This window comes from Eretmochelys imbricata, chromosome 9 (genome assembly GCF_965152235.1).
Source record: "Eretmochelys imbricata isolate rEreImb1 chromosome 9, rEreImb1.hap1, whole genome shotgun sequence".
Lineage (NCBI taxonomy): Eukaryota > Metazoa > Chordata > Testudines > Cheloniidae > Eretmochelys > Eretmochelys imbricata.
In genome coordinates, this window is record NC_135580.1 from 11,506,705 (window position 1) to 11,529,916 (window position 23,212).

Genomic DNA, 23,212 nt, shown 5'->3' on the forward strand with positions numbered 1-23,212 from the left:
ACTGGCTTAGAAACTGATTTAGTTAGATCAGTGCAATTCTCATCTAGCCAAGGCCTTAAAGGGTTTGTAAAAAAAAGACGAGATCACATACTGTCCTGTTTCTCTGAAATCTGATCCCCTAACATGTCAAGCAGAGATAAAGAGAAGAAGTAGTGAACACTTTCTCACCTCTGCTAGGTTTATAAGGTGCAGGAAAAACTCCTGTGCATCTTGCTGTCTATTGGAGGAGAATTCTGGGTGCCCTTTGCTTACAAAGGCCTTAAACATTCGAGGAGAAATTCCATTGTGTTGAGGCTAAAAACAAATGAAGAGAGAAATATTTTTGAAAAGCACTTCCGTGCACATTGGTCAGAATTACACACTGGCTCGAACCTTAAAAGTTAGATTTCATAATCAAAGTGCCACAGGAAATAAAGCCATGCCCCTGAATCTGATTCTTAAACCACTGCCTAAAAGCTTTGTAAATGCAGCATTCCGATTGACCAGAACAGCAAATGCACCTATACTTACATCTCTGAAAACCAGGAAACAAAGAACTAGGGTGCACATCAGCCGCACCCCACCTCTACGTCCCCTAAAGCTGGCCAGAGCTCCTGTGGAGCCACTGTAATTATGCTTCAGCCAGGGCCGCCTTATAATAAGAAGACATGAGGAATAACTAAATTATGTGCTGTGACCAACAGAACTCTCTCATTTATCTGCACACTCCAACTGCCCTTCACTGCACTCAGCACAGCTGCATAGATTGGTGCGGGGAGTGCTTACAACAGTACTTACATGAGACAGCACGCTACATGACAGAAGCAAGTGCAGGTGTTGTTCCAGAGGGAATCCTGAGGACAAGGGTCCAGAGGTGGTAACAACTGGCAACTCAGGGGTGGTTTGTGCAGAGTAGGCCAAATCTAGGCCAGATGCAGCTAGCTGGTGTTCATTAACCCTGCCCGAAATGTGACTTCAACTTAGTGAGAACATGGTCTGACAGCTTCACCTGCAGCCAGGGCCGGCTCCAGGCACCAGCGTTCCAAGCAGGTGCTCGGGGCGGCAATCTGCAAGGGGTGGCAGTCCGTGTGCCGTTAGGGTGTTTCCGCGGCGGCGGCAAATCGGCGGCAGCTTCTATCTTCAGCCGCCTGCGGCAGCAAATCAGCGGCGGCCTCTATGTCCAGCCGTCGCGGCGGCGGCAATTCAACGCACTGCTTGGGGCGGCAAAAACAGTAGAGCCGGCCCTGCCTGCAGCCCGTGTGCTCTGTCCCTGCAGTCCCCCATATCCTCCAGAAGGGAAGAGTGCTAGGATGTCTGACAAGGGCAAGTTGGGGCCTCACTCAAATTGGGCAGAGTAGAGGATGCAGACTGGGATTAGTGTGAACCTTAACTCTGTAATTCCTGGTTTACAGAGGTTTGAGCACAGGTGCATCCGGCATTCTGGAAGGGAATGAGGCACTGCCCGTCAACCCTAATTCTGTGTTAAAGTTTTTGGACAGTGAATTTCCCTTGTTTTTTGAGGAAATGGTGGTATTTTGAGGAAATTACGGTAAAGAATAGTGCATGAGTAGGGACCACCTGTGGGCAGGGGGGAAGGGCACAAGGAGGCTTCCTCTCTACCAATTGACCACTAATCCTAGATTGGGCCCCCACGAGGCACAATAATTTTCAAGACAATCCAAGCAAGCGTGTGTATTTTAGAGCACTTGGAAAAATTGGCTAGTAAATAAGTAAGTATAGTGGTGCTACCATCCCATTATAATATGGGAGAAGCAGCATGAAATATGACACATTTTTAAAGGAAACTTTCACTCCGAAGGCCCAGTTCTGATCACAGCGTCACCAGTATAAACAAGGACTAACTCCTTTTAGATCCATGGAGATCTGAACCAGGCCTCAGTTTACAATGCTTGCTCAGCTGCTGGCAGTACATCAATAATATCATTACACTAAGAGGCTCTTTAAGGGCTTCTGTAAACATCTAGAGACTTAATAGTGCTGGGAATTTCTGAATACTGGGTTGTGCATCATAGTGGTGTCCTCAACTGCTCTGCATCAAAGGAGAAACTATATACCCTGCTTCCTTCTACGACAGAAGGGCTTAGAAACAAGCAAACTGCCTGGCCCCAATCAGGCTTGCCCAGATTTTTGGTGCACTGAATTTGGAATTAAGCCCCATTGCCATTTAAATGCAACTTTTATTCGACCATCTGAGTAGCGAGAAGAAAAATGTGCAAATGTGCTGTATTTTCGAGACGAGGATCTCACACACACAGCAAGCCCTTTCCACCAGAGGGAAGCTTGACCACGTTAAGCCAAAAGACAAGATCAGTGGCAAAGTCCCAAATGAAAGATCAGTTGCTGGGGACTCTATAGACTTTGGGCCTCTTTTTTATGTTGACATGGCTCCAAGTAACCCACTGCTCTTCCTAAACTGCTTTACAGTAGTGGAAAGAGGGTTCTAACCCCACAGAATCAAGAATATTTACAGACTACTGGGCATACTTTCCTCATCAACAGCTGCAAAACAGTTTAGCTAGATATAGAGAGCGGACTTAACCGCTCAAAATCTCACACAAATGCTGTGACAGGCGGCATCCACTGACATCAGTTTATGGCTGGATTCCAAAGACCCAGGATGTTAAAGGCCCATTTGCACTCAGTGGAAAATGCTAATGATTAAAGATGTGAAATTCATGTTACACACACAAAAAACAGAAGTTAAGGAAACTGTCTTACAGGTTTGGCCAAAAATCCCTATGCAATTACACTCATTCATTGCAAATGACAGAGCAAACACCTTGGAGGGCAAAATGTGCACTAGGTCTACAGTAGCATTAATCTACAAAATTCCCACCATTGTAATGCCACCAGTACAGCTCCACCAGAGGGAGTGAGAGTGGGAAATGTCTACCCCACCAATTTTCGAAACAAGGCCAGAGTACAACAAAGAATTAAAACAATAAAAACTGTTTCACTCCTGACACCATGTTAAAAACTGCTTAAACAGGAAGACATTTGAATCTACTAAATTATGAACAATGCATATTCTTTTGTGCCCATGGATGGAGCTCTTTATATTTAATTAACTGGCAGAGATTAGCCCCGAATGTTACTCTGCAGAAAGCTCTGGATAGTTTATTACAACATTCACAGTAGCAAATGCTGTAGCTAAAGTGGAGATGCAGTTTTCATTCTAATCCCCCTCCTCCCATTAAATGTGAAACTTAACACATTACCCTTTGTTTTGTTAAACATACATAGGTTATGCAACAAGTTAGTCGCTGTGGACATCTTAACACTGCAGTGTTGTACTTCTTGAAAATTGTGTCCTCCATTTCTCAGTGTTAATGAACCGTTAACGTTAGTTCTTAACTTTTAATAAATGAAAGGCAAGCAAGATTCACCAAAGCTTCTGTAAACCTAGGAATAAACCACTGGCAAAGCAATCATTCAGGAGAAGCATTCATTGAGATATGATTTTAGATTATGCAAACCACAGTTGCAAACCAGAGATTCCACCTTTGTTCAAAATCTGTCTACTGACAAATTCCCTTTTAAATAAGAATATCGGGTAGGGTGAAATTTCTGTAGCATCAGAAAGTGGGGATGGTGAGGGGTATAATATAGGTAACTACGGCAACTGTCACTGTTTCTGTGACAAAAGCATGTCCAGCTTCTGTTAGATCTAAAAATACATCTTGGAATTTATCATAGATGCTTCTTCCAAGAAAGAAAGTTCCCCTCCAGATACAGTATCTTCAGTATCTATTACAAGTTGACCTTTTGTTTCCAAACATCCCACCTTGGTGGGAGGGAGGGTTGGCCTCTGGTTAAATTTCATGTTCTGTATTGGGCTCAAGGTAACAAAGGTTGGCAGGGACACGAATACAAACTAGATCCAAAATTTAACTGCCAAAACAGCATCAAAGTAAACTGAGGTTATACAAAAAGAAAAGGAGTACTTGTGGCACACCTTAGAGACTAACCAATTTATTTGAGCATAAGCTTTCGTGAGCTCACAAAAGCTTATGCTCAAATAAATTGGTTAGTCTCTAAGGTGCCACAAATACTCCTTTTCTTTTTGCGAATACAGACTAACACGGCTGTTACTCTGAAACCTGAGGTTATACAGTTGCACAGATATAAACCTCTATAGCATATGCCTGGCAAGACAGCACTGTATTTTCATGGTAGCTAAGAGCTTGCTTCCAGGATACTACAAACTCACCCCACCAACAGGGATTGCCGGAAGAAAATAGGGGAAGCCTAGAAGCACTAGGATTTGAATTGAAAGAGGGGTGGGGGGAGGCACGGAGAGAAACGTGAATTAATGATACCCCCTGCAGACAGAGGAAAGATGAACTGTGGTCCATGGTTTCGAAAAGTTTAATGCCAAAAGGAACCACTAGATCAGTGGTTCTCAAACTGTGGGTCGGGACCCCGAAGTTTTAGTGGGGTAGCCAGGGCTGGCCCCAGCCACTCTAAGCCCAAGCCCAAACACAAGCCCCACCATGGCTTTGGCTTCAGACCTGGTTAGCAGGGCTCAAGTTACAGGCCCCGCCACACCCAGGGATGAAGCCCTTGGGCTTTGGCCCCCCCCCCGTCCAGGGTGGTGGAGCTCAGGCTTTGGCTCCCCTGCTCAGAGCAGCAGGCCTCGGGTGAGCTCTTGCTCCCACCTCCTGGGGTTATGTAATCATTTCTGTTGTCAGAAGGGGGTCGCGGTGCAAGGACGTTTGAGAATCCCTGCACTAGAACTTCTAAGCTGACCTCCTGTATAACACAGGCCATTAAAGTTCACCAACGTCCCCATATAGTGAGCCCAATGACTAGTTAGATTAAATGGCTGTGAGCCACAGACTGAGAACAAGAGAGATCAAGGTGCCTCTAATGCCTGAGGCCCCTGTAGTGGCAGGGAACTGATTCGGTGAGATATGCCCAGATGATCCTAGCCCCAGTCTATTGTAGAGAAGCTCCTGGGGAAGAGAGGGAACTTCTCTGCCCAGTGGTCAATGAGGGGCCCAAAAAACAGCGATGCCACATAACGCAAGAGAACATGGCGGTTAACATGGGATGGAACTGGAGCCCCAAACATGTGCCTAGCACCCTCTTTCCCCAGATTTGGATACACGTTTCAGAGCTCACACCTTACATTGTAATGGGCCCAACCAAGAGCCTCACAACTTCGTGCCCCCAACTGAGCCCTGGGAAAGCTGAGATCGAAATCCAAACTTCCCCTCTTGGGCTCCCTCTTTAGAACACGGTGTGCAATGCCCCATTTTGCAAGTCCACACCACTCGCAAAGGGCTTCCTCACTCCTGCTGGAAGCACCACCCTTTGGCTGCCCTGGGAATAACTGCTGATGGAACCCCATCCTGGATTCCTCCTTGGCTGTTAATAAGTGTAAGCTGGTGGAATGATTCAACAAAAAATAACCGTAACAGCCAGCCAGGGCCCACCCTAGATAAAAAAATCTATGGCCTGTGTTATGCAGGAGGTCGGCTTCTGGCCTTAAAATCCATGATTCTATGAATCCCTGTGGGTTAGAGTTTGTAACAAGAAAGTAAAATAATTTAACCATCAGAAAGCAAACAAGCAAATTCCCACAGTTTGGGGGAAAAATTCAAGTGAGGGGGAGGGGAGAAGAGGAAGAGGAAGGTTTGCTTTCATAAAGACCCTGTCCAAAGTCAAGGGGGGAACTGTAACAAGATTTGGGGGGCGGCAACTGCACTCCTTGCCCCATAGCAAATGATGTCCCCAAAGTCATTCTCTCTCTTCCACCTCACCAGCTCCCGTAAACCTTCCCTTGAGCACTTGTGCAAGACGACGGAGGAGATTAGCTGATGCCCCTTATTTACCAGGGACCAGACAGCACCCGTGAACCTTGCTCACACAAGAACTGAGCCTAATAGGTCATGTTCAAAAATGACTGATGTGATAAGGATCAACGGATAGTAGGATATACAGGAGGCTTGATAGGCTGCTTGACTGTTGTGTGAATAAAAGCGTAAGGTACCCACTGTAAAGAGAAGAGTGTGCAGATAAGTTAATATGGAGGTAGGTGGACACAGCAATACCAACCTTGGCTGGCTCTGGATATCTGGTAAGCAAACTGAAAAAGGAGCAATGGTTTATGCAGTATTAGAAAAAGATCTGACTTTCATGCCACAAAGGAACGATGCAACAGCAAACCAGAGATTAGAGACAAGAACAATATTGGACTTTCAGGAACTACAAACAAAATGTCTCTGCTACTGCAAAATTACTGCCTATGTGGCTCCACTGTTTGCTATAAAAGGTCAGTTCCACACTACGAGTGCTCATTATTATGGATGGATGAGATCCTATGTGAGACAGGCTAGGAAAAAAATCCTTCTCTCCCCTTTTGTCATTTATATATTACAGATGTTTGACTGTAATGCACTCTCTATGCCTCTCTATGACTGCCTTTATTTTAGACCCAAACTGATCTCCACTCCACACAAAGCAGCTATCAGTTCTTCTTACTGTAAATGATTTATGTCATAAAATAGATATGGGCCACAATTGTACCGCCTTGAAACTCCAGTGGCAGCAGGATGGAGGGTATTGAAAGCCACCTCTACTCTTGTGTTTCCAGGGTAGAAGACAGCAGACATTTTGTGATCTGACAAGTTTTCCACACCATTAGATATGAACTATGCCCCATCTTAACTCCAGATTAGACAGAGATCTGAACGCCATCTCCTAGGCTGGCCCATCACTAATCAGAAGTGGTGAATTATGAAACAGAAGCCATAGAATTGCATTATTTGCATTATTTACCATAAAGAAGTCAGTCCTACAGAGACAAGAGTCTCCTGTACCATTAAATATTCTTCTGTTCACCATACTGGAACCTATCCCGATGCCACTGAAATCAACAGGAGTTTTGCCCTGGATTTCACTGGTGACAGGATCAGGTCCTTTGGGTCATTATCCTTCATTTTGAGCTTTAGCCACGTTGAGGAGTTCAGTCCCAAGTATTTAGGGCTCTCTAAAATAGCCTTCTGTTGTCCCTTTACAAATGTGCACAAGAGTTCATGGCACAGCTGGAGCAGTAGAATATCCTATTAGCAAAAAAAACCTGGTCCCTTTAAAACTTTGCACAAATAGCTGCTGACTAATAGATTCCTGAGGGGAATCTTGCATATTACACCTTGCTAAACATGCCACATGGGATCAACTGCACCCCCACGCTCTCCAATAGCCAGCACCTGTTCCCTTTTCTCAGGACATCACTTTTACCTAGTTACAAGGCTGCAAATGCTCAGTCAAATACCTTGTGTTCTTCCTTCATCACCTGTTCAATAAGCTCAGATTTCATTGGTGGTTTAGAGTACTGGCCCGAAAGGAGGCCGTGTCCTAATTTAGCCCTGTAGGGAGAAGGGGAAGAAAAACAAACAGAAAGACAAAGATTTTCCTGCAGGTTTAGAGAAAAGAAACTGACAATAACTTTAACTCCTTGAAATCTCTTTACTGTCTTCAATTAGCTAGGCTGGAATATATGACTATCATTCCTCCTCCCCTGTCCTTCTCCCCAACCCCTGTCAAGATGCTCTCCTACTATTTACAGCTAGTTTGCTGTAGCATCCTTGGCTCAATATGCTTAATAATAGGAACCTGGCACTTACATCTGCGTGTTGAAATCCTGTGTTGGATCTAGAGGGGAGTAGTCGAATATTCTCGGAAGGTTTCCCACATACCTGGGCAGTAAGAATAAAGGAGAAATGGTCAAAGATTATAGGTGACTTTATCTGGGTCCTTTGCTAAGACGCCAGGATGCCCTAGCAGGTTGTACTGCAGTGATATTTAAGCAAACTTCATCTCTTGGGAGAGTTCTATAGTGACAAGCTTAAGCCACCACCACGATGCAAACAAACAATCCCTCTCTGCTTTAGAAGCTCCTAAGTGGAGGGGAAAAATAGATCAATGGTTAGGGTGCTAGGCTGGGCCTTGGGAGATCTGGAGTCCATTCCCTGCTCTGCCACTGACCTCCTGCGTGACCTTGAGAGAGTCCCTTAGTCTCTCTGTATCTCAGGTCTCCATCTGTAAAATGGGGATAGTAGCATTGCACTACATCACAAGGTGTTGTGAGGATAAATACATTAAAGATTGTGAGGCATTCAACTACAGATATGGGAGCCATATAAGCACCATGGATAGGTTGACAGCAAACTTACGAACCGTAGCACTTACTCTCATCAGAGTACTGCATGGACATTCACTAATTAAGTCTCACAACATCTCTCTGAGATAAGTAACCTCTATGAGACAGTAAGTGATTTGCCCAAGTGCACCAAGTCAGGATTAGAACGAATGAGTTCCTGGCTCCTAATCAATGGCTCTTTAACTGAATTCTGGATATACATCATACAAATCGTAAGGTCTGCAGTCTGACAAGAAGTTTCTGATGCCCAGTTTCAAAGAGAGAGAGAGAGACTAACTTGTGCCTTTTCAACAGGCACTGAAGAGTATGTGAGTCCATTCAGTGCTCCCACAGTGTGCAGAGCTTGGCAGTTTTCATCAGAACACAACGAAGATCTGCCAGAGATGTAGGGCCACATTGAAAGAATATGTCCAAGTTAAGCCTGGTATGTCTTCCGTCATTAAAAATCTTCACTATGTCAGTGATGCCAAACGCTCCAGACAGGTCCAACAATCATGCTGCTGAAAGCAGCCGCACTTGGCAAAGTCAATCAGGATATTACATTTAAAACTGAGTCAGGGAAGTTGGCACCAGGGTCCTGCAGTGAAGGAGTTAATGAATCTGCAGACACCACTCCATATGGGTAAGTAAATAAATAAAAACAAATTCCATGTTCCCCCCGCCTTTTTTTCCAGAAGGCAAGGGTTACATGAAAATCTAGGAAGATGTCCAAGATCTGAGAGTGTCACTTTCAAGACATACACTACTTCCGTTGGCATACAAAGGAACATGCTGAGTTTTATCTTCAACTATGTGCAATTCTCCACGAACAACTATAAACGGCTGTTCACCTGGGAATGCTGAGTGCTCAACTTTGACTGTCAAGAAAAACTCTGAGATATAAAATAAGAAAGAGAAATTTCCTAAATGAACTGAAAACAGCAGCATTTGTTTCTCACTCAGCAGAGGAAAGTAACTAAACAAACAACCCACTTGCAAAGCTGAGATTTTTATCAAGAAACAGCTTTGGCTGGTAAGATATGTATCTCCCTTTTAAGCCATCTATACACAAAAGTTGTACTGGTTTAACTACTGATGTAGTTATACTGGTATAACATTCTGAGTGTGGACACAGTTATACTGGTATAAATGTGCCTACACTAGTATAGCTTAGGCTGTGTGTACACTGCACACCTCACAGAGGCACAGCTGTGCTGCTCATAGTGTAGCTATGTAGTGTACACGTAGTGTAGCCGCTCTTTGTCGGCAGGAGAGAACTCTCCCGACAACAAAATAAAACCACCTCCAATGAGGGGCAGTAGCTTTGTTGGCAGGAGAGCGTCTTCCACTGACAAAGCGCTGTCCAGACTGGCGCTTTTCATTGGTAAAACTTTTGTTGGTCAGGGGTGTGTATTTTTCACACCCCTGACCAACAAAAGTTTTATTGACGAAAGTGCAGTGTAGACATAGTTTACTCCTGTGCAGGAAAGGAAATAAGTTACATCCATAAAGTTACACCTTTATGTAACTGCTTCCATACTAGGGATTGTACTGATCTAATTATATTGGGGGACAAAAATCACATGCCTGACATAGTTATACTACTGTGCCTCTAAAGGAAGAACAGTCCAGTGGTTAAGGCACTAGCATAGGACTTGAGAGACCTAGGTTCAATTCCCTGCTTTGCCACAGGCTTCCTCTGTGATCCTGAGCAAGTCACTTAGCCTCAGGGAAGACCCTGTGCCTAAGTTCCCTATCTGTAAAATGGGGATAACAGCACTTCCTTCCCTCACAAAGGTGTTGAGAGAATGAATACATTAAAGATGGTAAAGCACTTCGATACTAGGGGGGATGGGAGCCCATTCAAGTACCACAGATAAATAGATGCCAGTACAGAAACTGTATGCAGACCAGGCTGAAGTTCATGAGCCAGGGACCAATCCTACATCAATGAAGTCAAAAGCGATTTTGACTTCAAAAGCAGTAGGAGTCCTGGACCTCTTCCTCCCTAGTCTGTAAGCACTCTCTGTCAAGCCATTGAAAAAGCTGGAAGACAGCCATTTACAAGAAGAGTTACACACTGAAATACTATATGGATTACATAAATAATAGATTTGTGACATCAGAGCCTGCGCAAAGCACTGCTGAGAATTACTTACGCTCGCTGAAACTCTGGGATGCTGAAAATGGCCTGCATGACAGCACTGAGGTAGCAGCTATTTCCCAGGTTCTTCATGCCAGTGTATCCTGGGCCATACATGGGCTTTAGCTTCACACCAGATTCCTGAATCACTTCCCACTCAGAGACTCTTGGTTTTATGTTGTTATCTCTTAGGCCGTTCTCTGTCTGAATGCAAAGGAGTTTGGTTTGTTTTTTTAAATATATCTGCAACTATGATGCATTAATTACAAACCAACTTAGTTGTCCATGTTATAATATGGAATAACCAACTCAAAATGAAAGTAAACAAGTTCCAACCCAAGGGAAGAATGTTCAGAATCAAAACACCAACAGCTTCTTGCTATTGCTATACACAGGCTAAGTATGTGTGAACATCTCTTCCTCCAGATGCTGGTCCCAGTGAATACAACTGCCTGCTCCTCAGTCACAACTAAAATAGTGCTCCTTTAGCTCAAATGTGAGAGACCTCAGCTGGTGATGGTGAAGGTTTCTCTTGCTCACACCTCTGGTGTCTCTACATTTGCAGCCACCATTCACAACACCATTATATATTATTAGCAGTAGATCACCAGTGTGTTAGGCATTTTACTGGCAGCTCTGAAGGCAAGGGGTAAAATTCTGGACCCACTGAAGTCAATGGGAGTTTTGTCACTGGGTGAAATCCAGGTCCCACTGAAGTCAAAATTTTCATGTGTCCTCAGTAAAATAGGCATTTTCCATTACTAAAAGTGATGATTAAAATAAACTAGTTTCTACACCAATATTAACAGCATATTTTGATAATTAGAACTGGGAGAACTTTTCAAAAGTGAAATTTAACTTTTTACTGTTATTTTTGCAGTTTACTGTTTGCTTTCTCTCAGCTCAGACAATGAAAACAGACTGTGAACAAAAGTGAAACTGACTAGTCAGCTTCAGACCCATTTCATTTTCAGGTTCTCATTCACTGACACAAGACTGCACCTACCTCTTATATAGCACTTTTCATTCATAGAGCTCTAAGTGCTTTACAGATGAGGTTGGTATCATTATCCCCATTTTACATATGGCGAAAGTGAGGCACAAAGAGGGGAAGTGACTTGCCCAAGGTCACCCAGCAGGTCAGTAGCAAAGCCATGAATAGAATGTAATTCTCCCAAGTCCCAATCCAGTGCTCTATCCTTTAGGCTATACAATACTGCCTCCAAGGCTGAAGGTAAATATATACACACATACACATACACAACACCTAAATTTGGGGCCAAATTTGACCAAACTTCCCTTTAATTATTTTTTATTTGATTGTTAGCTACTTGCTCCACTTATCTTTGGCGGCTTTTGACTTTTTACTCTTAAAAAAAACCTGTTGTACATTTAAATGTATTTGTGAAATTAAAAAATTTACTCGTCATAATTAAAACATCTCAATATTCTTCTCTCTTTTATTTAGAGGATTTTCTTATTTTTGTGGGTAGTGACACACTAACCTCTGAAAGTTAAGCTTGGAAACTCCAGACAAGGAAGGAATCCTATTGGAAGGTAATTTTCAGCTCCTGAAACCATAGGAGGTATGTCTACACAGCACACTAAGCCTGGGCTCTGACTCAGGTTTGAATTCAATCCCCCATTTCTGTCCACACACAAATCAGTCTGACTGGGGTCCTAAAACCCTGGTAGGGGGTTGGTTCCAAGACTGAGTCCTGCTGTGATTTGGGTCCAAGCCCTGTCATTTTGCAGTGTGGACGCAGCTCAAGCTGCAGGTCCAAGTCAGGTCTGTTTAATGCAGCATGGCCACATTAGCATGTCTGAGAGACCCAGTTCCAGCAACCGTAAACACATACAAACAGGGAAAGGAGTGCCTACAAAGGAGTACTGCAGAAAGGGATCTCGGGATGACAGTGGATCACAAGCTAAATATGATTCAACAGTGTAAGACTGTTGCAAAAACAGCAAACATTATTCTGGTATGTATTATCAGGAATGTTATAACCAAGACACCAGAAGCAATTCTTCCACTCTACTTCGCGCTGATTATACCCTAACTGGAGTAGTGTGTCAAGTTCTGGGCGTCACATTTTAGGAAAGATGTGGACAAATTGGAGAAAGCCCAGAGAAGAGCAAAACAATTATTAAAGGTCTAGAAAACATGACCTATGAGGGAAGGCTGAAAAAATTGCGATTGTTTATTCTGTAGAAGAGAAGACAGAGGGGGCATGATAACAGTTTTCAAGTACATAAAAGGTTGTTACGAGGAGGAGGGGAAAACATTGTTCTTCTTAACATCTGAGGATAGGATGAGAAGCATTGGACTTAAATTGCAGCAAGGGTGGTTTAGGTTGGACATTAGGAAAAACTTCCTGTCAGGGTGGTTAAGCACTGAAATAAATTGCCTAGAGAGATTATGGAGTCTCCATCATTGGAGATTTTTAAGAGCAGATTATACAAACACCTGTCAGGGATGGTCTAGATAATACTTAGTCCTGCCATGAGTGCAGGGGACTGGACTAGATGACCTCTCGAGGTGCTCTCCAGTCCTGTGATTCTATGATTCTATGGCTGAGAGACCCAGGTCCAGCAATTGTAAACCCAGCTTTACAATGCAGTGTGAACGTTCAAATGCAGGCTTGGGAACAGTCCACAAGGCTGGGTCCCACAGTCCCAAGTTAACAATGCAGTGTAGACATACTGATTTAGAGCCCAGAGAATCAACATGTACTAGCTGACAGTATTCTTCACCAAGCTAAATACAATCATTACAATCTCAGGCAGTTAGCTCTAGGAATCAGATTTTATTTTGCACTGATAAATTACTTTTTCCTGGTTAGAAGAATGTGAGAGACTCTAAATAAAAAATGAGTTTCCTACCACATGCATCTGGAGCATATCAATTCCAAAGTGTGCCAAGTGTTTTGCTATATGTGGATCTAAAACTGCATCCTCTTCATCAAAAGAATAGACATCTACAAAACAGAGAGAAGCAAATGTGATGATGCAAAGAATGTTACCTATTGGCTTTACTTAGGAAAGGCAACAAAACATTCTAAGAATGGTACCACCTGTACAGACTGGGCTATTGGTAGTATCACCATTTATGTATGACCTGCAAAAGTATATACAGAGTTATACAGGTTGGAAGGTCTCTTACCCTCCACAATACAATCACATTATTAAGTGCTCTTAAAACAAAGTTTATATTTTCACAGAATTTAAAGTTTCATAAAAAATAAAAGAGTTTACTGTGATTTCAAAAGTAAAGCAATACAAACATGAGGTGTACTAAATGCAAGAAGCAAAAACACACACAAACATCGGTTATGCAGCAAATTTACATTTTCAACATAAGAAATTCTTTTCAAATTGTGTGATCATTTGAAACTCTGTGAACCTGTACATATGCATGTGCAGACATTAGATACAGACAGACAGAGAGGCACTAGAACTATGGACATATTGACTACTAACGATATTACATCAGTCAGCAATTGCTGCTAAAGGCACAAGGAGAACCTCTTTGCCCTTATTCCTGTTGTGGTGCAGGAATGATCAAGGAGCATAGAGAAATCCATCCAATGACAAACAAAGGTAAACATTTTTGTAATAATAACCCAGGAGGGCCTCAGAAAATCATCATTATGCTTGAGAAAGGAAGGACTGTCCAGTGGTTAGGGCACTAGCCTAGGATGTGAGAAACCTGGGTTCAAATTCCAGCTCTGCTACAGACTATCTGTGTGGACTTGTGCAAGTCACTTAATCACTCTATACCTCAGTTCTCCCTATGGATAATAGCAGTGCCCTTGCTCACATGAGTGTCAATGAGGCTACATATTAGAACAACTTACTATGGGTCATGATGGCTCCATCACTGACAATTTTTTAACTTAAGACTGGATGTTTTTCTACAAGATATGCTCTAGGATTTATTTTGTGGGACATGCTCAGACACTAGATGATCATAGCGGTCCCTTTTGGCTATGAATCTATAAATCTGTAAGACTGTGAGATAATGGGGGGCCACAGAAATATCTTAGATACTTCCAGGTTTAGTGAGACCTACATTACTTAAACGTCTGCCAACACAATTCCTATCCTTAACTGCATAGACCACACCTAGTTCATAGAACTTGTTATAAACAGATCTATAAAATATCTCCCATAATAGGAATAAAACGTTTCAACCTGCATTTCTGGGTTGTTATATCGGTTCCCTGGTGGACGAAGATGGTTGGATGTCAGGCTTGGGACTGATATGACACACCTAAGGTATGCTATGCTATTATGGAATGCCAGATTTATATAAACCCATATACCATACTGGTAAAAATTGCATGAGCCTGATTACAAGACTGCATTAGTTCTCAAAATAATTGATTGCAGGATACCAGTGTAAGAATGTGTGACAGAGAAAATTCACACTTAAAATGCCAAAATGTGCTTTTTACACACATGGCAAGCAATCTTCATTTTACTTTAGAGAATACCCATAGTAAGAATATTAGTTTTAATGTATAAAGCTCCATCAAACCCCCTAAAGAACCATTCAGCAATAACTAAAGCGAGACTGAATAGGGTAACTACTAAAAAACTAGTAAGAACATTGGACCAAGATTCCTTGATCAGACAAAACTTGGGAGGTGGGAGACCTAGGTTCAAATCCTTGCTCTGCCACAGACTGACGATGTGACCTTGGGCAAGAGTCACTTAACTTCTCTATGCCTTGGGCATGTCTACATGGGAAAGTTTTACCAGTTAACTCGATGTACTTCTGTAGATATCACTCACCTCATGGACACTTATGCTGGAATAAGGGTTATTCTGGTGTAACTATATTGGTTTAAATTCACACCTTTGCTCATAGCTTTCCCACAAAGATGAGCCTCATTTCCACTAACAGTCAGGTACTTTATGGACCCCATCTCTGCAGTATCTAAGATAGACAGAGAGTCTTTCCTTGTCTTTCTGTAACTGTTTGGGCTTCCTGGGCTCTGAACAGGAATCTCCTTTGCCAACCCCCTGGCCCCCACACAAAAACAGGTGCAGCAGGGAAATCCATGGCCCAGGCATGCTAGTGTGGGTCATGTGGGCTTGAGTCTGCCCTGGCAGGGTGAGAACACTGTGCTCGTTTGTTATCTCAGGACAGAGCTCGAGCTGACAGGAGAAGCACTGTTTCTCCAGTGACAATATTTTCCCAAGGAAATGGAGTTTAATAAATCTGAGGAGAGGACAGAAAGTAAGGGAAGGTCCCACTGTTCACTATTTACCAGGCGAGCCCCGTCAAGGAGTTCAGTACAGTGCAGATTTTGTCTTTCTGAAAAAGTAAATGATGTTTGCAGGACACACTGATGAGACACACTGCAGCCAGCAGCCCTCTCATCATCTCTCTCTCCTGCCCCAAGCAAGAGGCCTATTTGCCCTTTCCCCAGCTCTCCCCAGAACCTTACAGGACCCAGCACAGTTCCCTGGCCCTTCTTTACTCCCAACCAGCAGAATACCCCCTGCCCTCCACTGACAGCCTCATGCTTGCCAGATCCCTGCCTGAGGGAGGGGCAGGAACCAGCTGCAGGGAGAGAGAGGTCCTGTTAGGTGAACAAGTTAGGGGAGATGCCAGCACAGGGGAAGGCAGTTCAGGACAGGTGTACCCCTTCCCAAGAGTCCTCAGCGTGCCCCATCTCCTAGCAGCTAGAGATCTTCTCCCCTCATCAGCAAAGAGTCAGCTGGCAACTTGAATGAAACTGTAACAACTGGTCAGCCCCCCAAGAGCTTAGATACCTGGGTCCTGGTCCTGTGTTGACCTCATTGCAACTATTTCCTTTGTGCTGGGGATCAGCCAGTAACCTAAGAGTTACCTAACCTAAGAGTTAATGCAGCTTTTAAAAAGGTTAGTCAAGTTACTGGCCTGTTAAGCCTCCTGAGCCAGGGAGTGGCCCTTAAGTTACTCTGTCTGATTAGTCCAGCATTCCCTCCATTAACGTTAGTCATGGGTGACCCTGCTGGTATTTGTGTGGCTTTAGCATGTCCCTCTGCCGGAATTCCATTGTGAGAGCGTTAGCGTCCCAGAAGACAGTCTGTGTTCATCCATATACAGGAGCTCACGACATTCCCATACTCTTATGGTTAAGTCATGAGCAGCCAAACAGACTGTAAAGTTCAAAATGCTTCTCAGAGTGAAATTACACACACACATCTAGGGTGACTGCCTTTATCAACATGGAAGCGGGGAGTTTATTTTCCCTAGTTCAGACAATTTTTTTGTGATCGAGAGAGAGTTGTTACCTGAAACCACAGCTCAGCAGAATAGTACAAATGGAACCTGGACACGTGAGCCATTAATCTTTGCTCAATCCCAGCTCTCGTTTCATGGGTTCAACGCCTTCAACTGTGCAGCTAAATATACTACAAAATATCACGGTGACTTTTAGAGAAGAGAGGAAGAAGAGGAGAGAGAAGGAATTCATTTTTTCAAAATCAAGAGCAGCAAATCCCAGACCAGGGAGAAGAGGGCCCCTGTGGCCAAGTCTGAAGCACATTGGTATAGCAGATCACAGTAGATTCAGAACAGAGGTGGGTCAGAAAAGAAACAATTATGGTGGCAAGGAAAAGCGAGGCTCACAGCGGTGGGAAATGGTGGAGGGGAGTGGAAGGAAAGATATCCTGATGATCCCCACAGAAACACTAGAAACAAGAGAAGATGAGAAAAATTTATTTAGCTGCAGATGCAGCACTCCATTCCATGGTAAAGTGTAACAGGCGCAGGGTGCAGGACTCTCTGTTTGACCCTAGAGAGCTGGCTGCATAGGGAGGCCCTAGAGAACTGCATGACAGAGACAGCCAATGCAAAGGATCCATGAAGCAGCTCATTCAACACCTGTGTCTGTGGTAAACAGGGCATGCTGCTTTCAGCCATTACTACCTCTAGCCCTGCAGCCAGTTTAAAAGATGTGGAGAAAAAATGGGACACAACTATATTGTTATGAGAGCTGAAAGAGGTGGCAGAATCTGTCCCACAGTACAGGAATTTGAAAGGCATAGACAAACAGGCATCTGGGAATGTACTGCATTTGAGGCCCTTGGCAGGGAATCAGAAGACTTGGGTTCAATTCCTGGCTCAGCCACAGATCTGCCATCTGACCTTGGGCTGTAAAGTGAGGTGATACCACCTGCTTTGTGGGTGTCTCATGCAATTCGTTGCTATTTGTACAGTGCTTTGAAATCCCCAGAAGACACTATGGGTTCAGTTTTGAGACCTCCCGTGCATCCATGCAGCGGGAGAATAATAGCATGCAAGGAGCATGTGCTACCTGCATCATTGGAGCCTGCAGGGAAGGAGGAGGGGAACGGACCACCCCAGGGCTACCACTCTCATCCTGGGGAGGTGGGCAGGGAGTGGGTGGAGCCTTGGCACACCTGTGCTGGTGCAAAGGGGAAGCAATCTGTGCCAGCAAAAGGGCTGATAGATTACTCCCTCCCTGGAACAAGGTGGGGCAATGCATCTACATGCTGTCCCCTACTCAGGCTGGATTGTAGGGTTACAGTCCAGCCCTATAGAAATTATTACATTTATCGCTGTCATTTGTATATAAAGAGAAGTGTTTTATTAATAAGTGAGCAAGTGGGGAGGGAGAGAATCTTTTCTGAAGGGAAGCCAGAGCTGACTTCAGACAGATCAGGAACAAAGACCCATGCAGAACAGCTGCTGCTCCTCATTCAGAGAGGAAGGATGACAGTCTGCCCTTTGTTATCAGAGAGGCCACAGAGAGGAGGGATGATAGGATGAGGGCGGAAGGACAAGAGCAACAGGAAACTCGTATTGTTGCAAGAGCACCGACAACCAGTGACAAACTTTCTCTTTAGAGACTCTTTTGCAGACAGTGTAGAATCCTGCTATGGGGATAGGTCAAGACCAATGTCTACATTCATGTCGTTAAAACACTGAACTTCCAAGATCAGACATGCACAAGGAATCAAATTCTCCATCTGGGAATGGGGGAGTGAATTTTGCTAGGTGTTCTAATACAACAGCAGGTTCAATCAGGCACTCCCGCGGGCTGTAGTGTCCTTTCCCTGCAGCTGAGTGGTATTCAAGCATGGAAAATTCTTTCCCTCATTTGATGGAATCAAGGAAAAGCTGATCATTTAAATGTAAGGTACATGTCTTACAACCAAATCCTCACTGATGTGGATTACAAATACAAGGGGCAAATATATCAGCTTTTTACAGGAAATGGCTTTTGGAAGTCATTTTTCATCCATACAGCCATGAACACTAAAAACCAAATTCTAGTGCATAATCATATTCTTTGTTCATACTTCCTCCTGACAGTTGTATGAAAACAGAATCTCTTTGCTTAGGAATTTCGGCTCTTCATGCTTCTATCCCCTGTCTAATCCCCACAGTCCATAATCCTCTCCACAGCAACACAGTGGAATGTCAGAGGATACTTGACCACCACCACTTATATAGCTCCTTTCCTGGGAGGATCTTGAAGCACTTTACAAAAATTAACAAGCATCACATCATGTCTGCGGGCTAGACGATTATTCATTAATACGAATAAAAAGTTATGGGATCAATGCAGGAATCACTGGATGAAATTCTATGTCCTGCGCTAGGCAGGGGTCAGACCAGATGATCATAATGGTTCCTTCTGACCTTATAATCTAGTAAACTTCTAAACAAAGATTCTGTTTTCATCATGTTTTCCCAGCAGTAAAAACACATCTAGGAAATGCAAGAAGAAAAGATGCAAAATTAGAGTTCTCTTCAAACAGAATTTTTTCCAAGGTTCACAGATTCTTAGGTTTTCCTTTTCATTTCAAGCAAACCAAGTTTCCAGTATACGTAAATCATATGTATTATAAATCAATCCTGCATCTTACTAGGGAACATTTACAATTATACAAAAAATTATACAATTTTTAAGAAACTGTAACAAATCTGTTCCTTAAACCTACTGCTATCCAATATGAAAAATGATGTTAGTCACCACATAGAGTGACACAAACATTGTGTACCTTCCATTCTTCAAGAGCCTGTTTCCTTCTCTCCCAATACACATATATTTGTGTCTCAATTTACTATGGATAGTACATTTATAGGATATTTCCTACCCACATTTAGGCTATATACAGGCACTAAAAGAGCATAAAGATGTAAAGCCACAAATCAACATACAATATGTGTTCCCACATATATATCTCACTCATTCTAGTTCTGGTCCAATTCACACAAGCTAACAGCTGAGCTAACACTTTCTGTCAAGAAACATAAGCACAGAAAAGCTGTCAGACATGGAAATCAGCGCAACATAACACGAGATTTGGCTATTCCAGCTCATGTAAATCGGTGATGCACCAATAAAGCTATGTGAATTTACACCAGTTGGGGATCTGCCCCATGAAATCTGCATCTCTCACAGCTGCTCCAAAATGTGTGATGTGTACAGAGATTTATTAACAAATACAGCTATTCTGGGCTATAAAAGAGGCTGTGATGTATGTTGTATATTTTGGTTTCTTTGCAGCTGCGCACAAATCACCTGGCAACTAACCTGCACCATCAGGAGTGATGGTTCCCAGCTTCACTGCTAAGGGATAGCCCATCTCTTTGTAGTATTCCAGTGCATGTCCGTTTCCCCCACTGCCATCGAAGAACCATTTCCCGCACAGCACTGAGCCGTCCGTCAGGTTCAGCCAGAGGTTCTCCCGCAGGTCACACTTCGAGCACTTCCAGCCACTGAAAGTAAAGCAAAAGAAAGTGATCAGTGCTACAACCCAAAATGCTGACGTTTGAGTCCATAAACAAAAGCCCACCATCTACCAACGTGGAGTACAAGGGAGTCTCACAGCTGGGTCATTTGGCTTAGGACCAGCTTCTTGCGTTGCCCACATGGACCTCCAAAGTCACAAAACACAGGCAGCTCCTGCAGTGAGCCTTTTTCTGAAGCGCGCTGGTCACCAAACAAACAAACCCTGGCGCCCTACCTGGGGGGGATCCTAACGCCGTTGTCTATCTGTACAAGCGTTTTGGCGTGTTTGGATACTTGTAGCTCTTCTTCCCACGAGTCCGGGTCCTGCTTTCGGTAGGGAGATTTTGAACTGAGGACTGCATCACAAGCTATTGTTACCTGTAAAATGAAGCCAAATAAAGCAGGGAGGTCAAACTCAAAAAATAACCCATCTGACAGTTCTTAGAAGGCAAAACTGAAAAGCCTCTGTCAAAGGGGCGCTAGCTACCATTGAAAGTCACAGGGAGTAAGGCACCTAGCTGCCTTTTGTGCCTTTGAAAGTCTCCCCCTTTGTAAATAAACTCTCTTCATGTTCCCAAGCCACTAAATAGACCAAGGCACATTCTACCCTCAGTTGCATCTGTGCAGCCCCAGTAAAGTCCATCAGCTGGGTATGACTGAAGGCAGAATCAGGACCTCTATGTTCTGGCTCAAAAAATAACAAATACGTTTCCAGTTGAAAAGGATATTTGGAAAAACAAGCAAAAGTCTCCTTTATTTCCCAAGGGAAAAAATCTTGATGGTTCTTTGTTTCTCCTGAAAGAACTGAGTAGGCCATTGTCCGGAGAGGGCTAATGCTAGCTTGGTGTTAGAACTGGTAGCAACAAACCTAAAGGAACTCAGAGTCAATGTTTATGCCCAGTTCAAGGATCTGGCTAGAACTAAGGACCCGAATCAGCAAGATATTGAAGCAAATGCATAACATGACGTCAACATGCACACAAGTTCTTTGCGGAATGACAGCCATTACCATCATTACTATAGCAGGTCAGGTTTCAGAGTAGCAGCCGTGTTAGTCTGTATTCGCAAAAAGAAGAGGAGTACTTGTGGCACCTTAGAGACTAACCAATTTATTTGAGCATAAGCTTTCGTGAGCTAGAGCTCACTTCATCGGCTGCATCAATAAATTGCTTAAATAAACTGGTTAGTCTCTAAGGTGCAACAAGCTTCTTCATTTTATAGCAGGTCAGGGACCACAATAAAATATGCTGGTTTAAAAATAAACAGTGTGTTTTCTCTGCAACAGCTGATAACAGGACATTTTCTTATACTCTCTAAACTAGCTAAGGTGCTTGCAAGCTGTCAACTCTTACCCATATATACACAGCATACCCGTGTAGTGTGGGTTTTTTAATGAGTTTACACATCGCATAAGAATGCTTTCCTTTAACCCGTAACTCCACAGGTTTCTCCATAAAGACACACTGTGAAATAGCTTAGAGCCCAAATGTAGATTGCGTATCCTTTTCTTTTAAAACACAAACCTGAGTATCAAGAGAAATGCTTTTAAATTTTGCTTTTTTATTTTAATGAAACCAGTTTGCTTCGATTTTAAACATTTCCATGCAGAGTTTGTAACCCAACCATTACAGCAGCATTGTGATAACTTATAGGAACCAGAAAATGAAACTCAGAAGTCTGGTTTCATTGTCCCAGCACAGAGGCATACAAACGACAAACCAACAGCATTAACTTCAAAGTGTAAATTAAATTATTATAACTGAAAGAATACCTAATACATTATCTAAGGAATTATTAATAACATGTGTAAGAACATGTGGGTTTTTGTAAATAAATATTTGATTTATTGCCTGTGGCAACCCTTGAGCCAAGCTAATAAAAACAGATTATCTTCCAATTTATGTGTTACATTCTTAGGCCCCAATCCAATAGAACTACTCATGTGATTAAAGTTCAGCAGGTGGGTAACTGTTTGCAGGTTTGGGGCTTTTCTTTGGCCCAAACTTTCCGAAGTGGCCTCTGATCTTGGATACCCATCTTGAGACATCTTGTTCCTGATTTTCAGAAGCGCTGAGCACCCACAACATCAACTGAAGTCAATGGGAATTGGAGTTTCTCAGTCTCTGAATATTAAGCCCTTTGATGCCTCAAATAGTGTATCCAAAACCGAGTGTCCTTTGGAAAACATGGGCCTTTCTTTGATAGTGCAGATAACAGAACAAAAATGCAGAAACAGATGCAGCAGTCAATTCTCAACATGACTCAGTACTTCTGTACAAAGCACTGCCAACCCTCACATCTGCTGCAGGGGAATTCCCAAGCCTTCAATCCCCATCACCTGTTTGCAGCTTCCTTAAACTCTCTTTTCTCTCTACTTGGGATCGCCAGAATCTCCCTCCTCCCTCCCTGAACGCCCTCCACCTTCTCCCCATCACTGGTGCCAAGTTCTGTAGCATGTTCTAATCCCTCAGTTTGCTTCAGCAACCCAACTACCACCTGCCTTCACTGACCCACACACTCACCTCCCACTTCCTCTCTCAATACCAGCAGGCCTTCTCTCCCCCTGCCTCAGCAACCAGACCCCTGACCTCCCTAACTACCACCCCAGCCCCCATCTCCTCCAACTTCACTGAATGCTTATCTACACATGTAGACTCTGTTGCTTCTCCAGCTTCATCCTGCTGCCTCCGCTTTCCACATCACTCAACCTGCACTCTCTGAAGTCTCTAGCAACCGCATCCTAGCCAGATCTCAGGGTCTCATCACCAGTTTCATCCTCTCTGCTGCTTTGGACTGTCCCATACACTTCTTTTCAACATTTCTGCCTCCCCGGGTTTTTGCCGCTCTCCAGTCCAACAAGACAGCTGTTAAGATCCTCTTCCTCGCCCATCACCATCTAACCTCACCCCTCTGAATCCCTCCACCGGCTCCCCCTTCTCCATCTCAAAGTTCAAGATTCTCGCTCTTGCGTGCAAGACCCTGCATAACTCTGCCATCTGTTCTTAACTGCCCTGGTCTCTTTTGCTTCACCCCTCTCTAACCTCCTCAACACTGTCAAAAAGCTAGTCTCCACACACCATGGGTCCACTTCTCCCAGCACAGTCTTTACTCTTTGTTCCACCACCCAGAGGTGATGCATAAGGCCACTGTCCTCTCCCCACT

General features: G+C 43.6%; 1 protein-coding gene across 1 annotated transcript in view; it reads right to left on the reverse strand.

Moving 5' to 3' along the window:
* USP13 (ubiquitin specific peptidase 13) overlaps positions 1-23,212 on the reverse strand; it is a 59,738-nt gene that overhangs the window by 20,921 nt on the left and 15,605 nt on the right. Inside the window, exons 4-10 of the mRNA XM_077826314.1 lie at positions 20,286-20,428; positions 19,853-20,037; positions 13,173-13,267; positions 10,306-10,493; positions 7,632-7,703; positions 7,280-7,373; positions 169-294 (exon numbers count right to left, since the gene is read on the reverse strand). Coding sequence (XP_077682440.1) covers positions 169-294; positions 7,280-7,373; positions 7,632-7,703; positions 10,306-10,493; positions 13,173-13,267; positions 19,853-20,037; positions 20,286-20,428 — 903 coding nt within the window. The remainder of the gene's footprint in view (positions 1-168; positions 295-7,279; positions 7,374-7,631; positions 7,704-10,305; positions 10,494-13,172; positions 13,268-19,852; positions 20,038-20,285; positions 20,429-23,212) is intronic.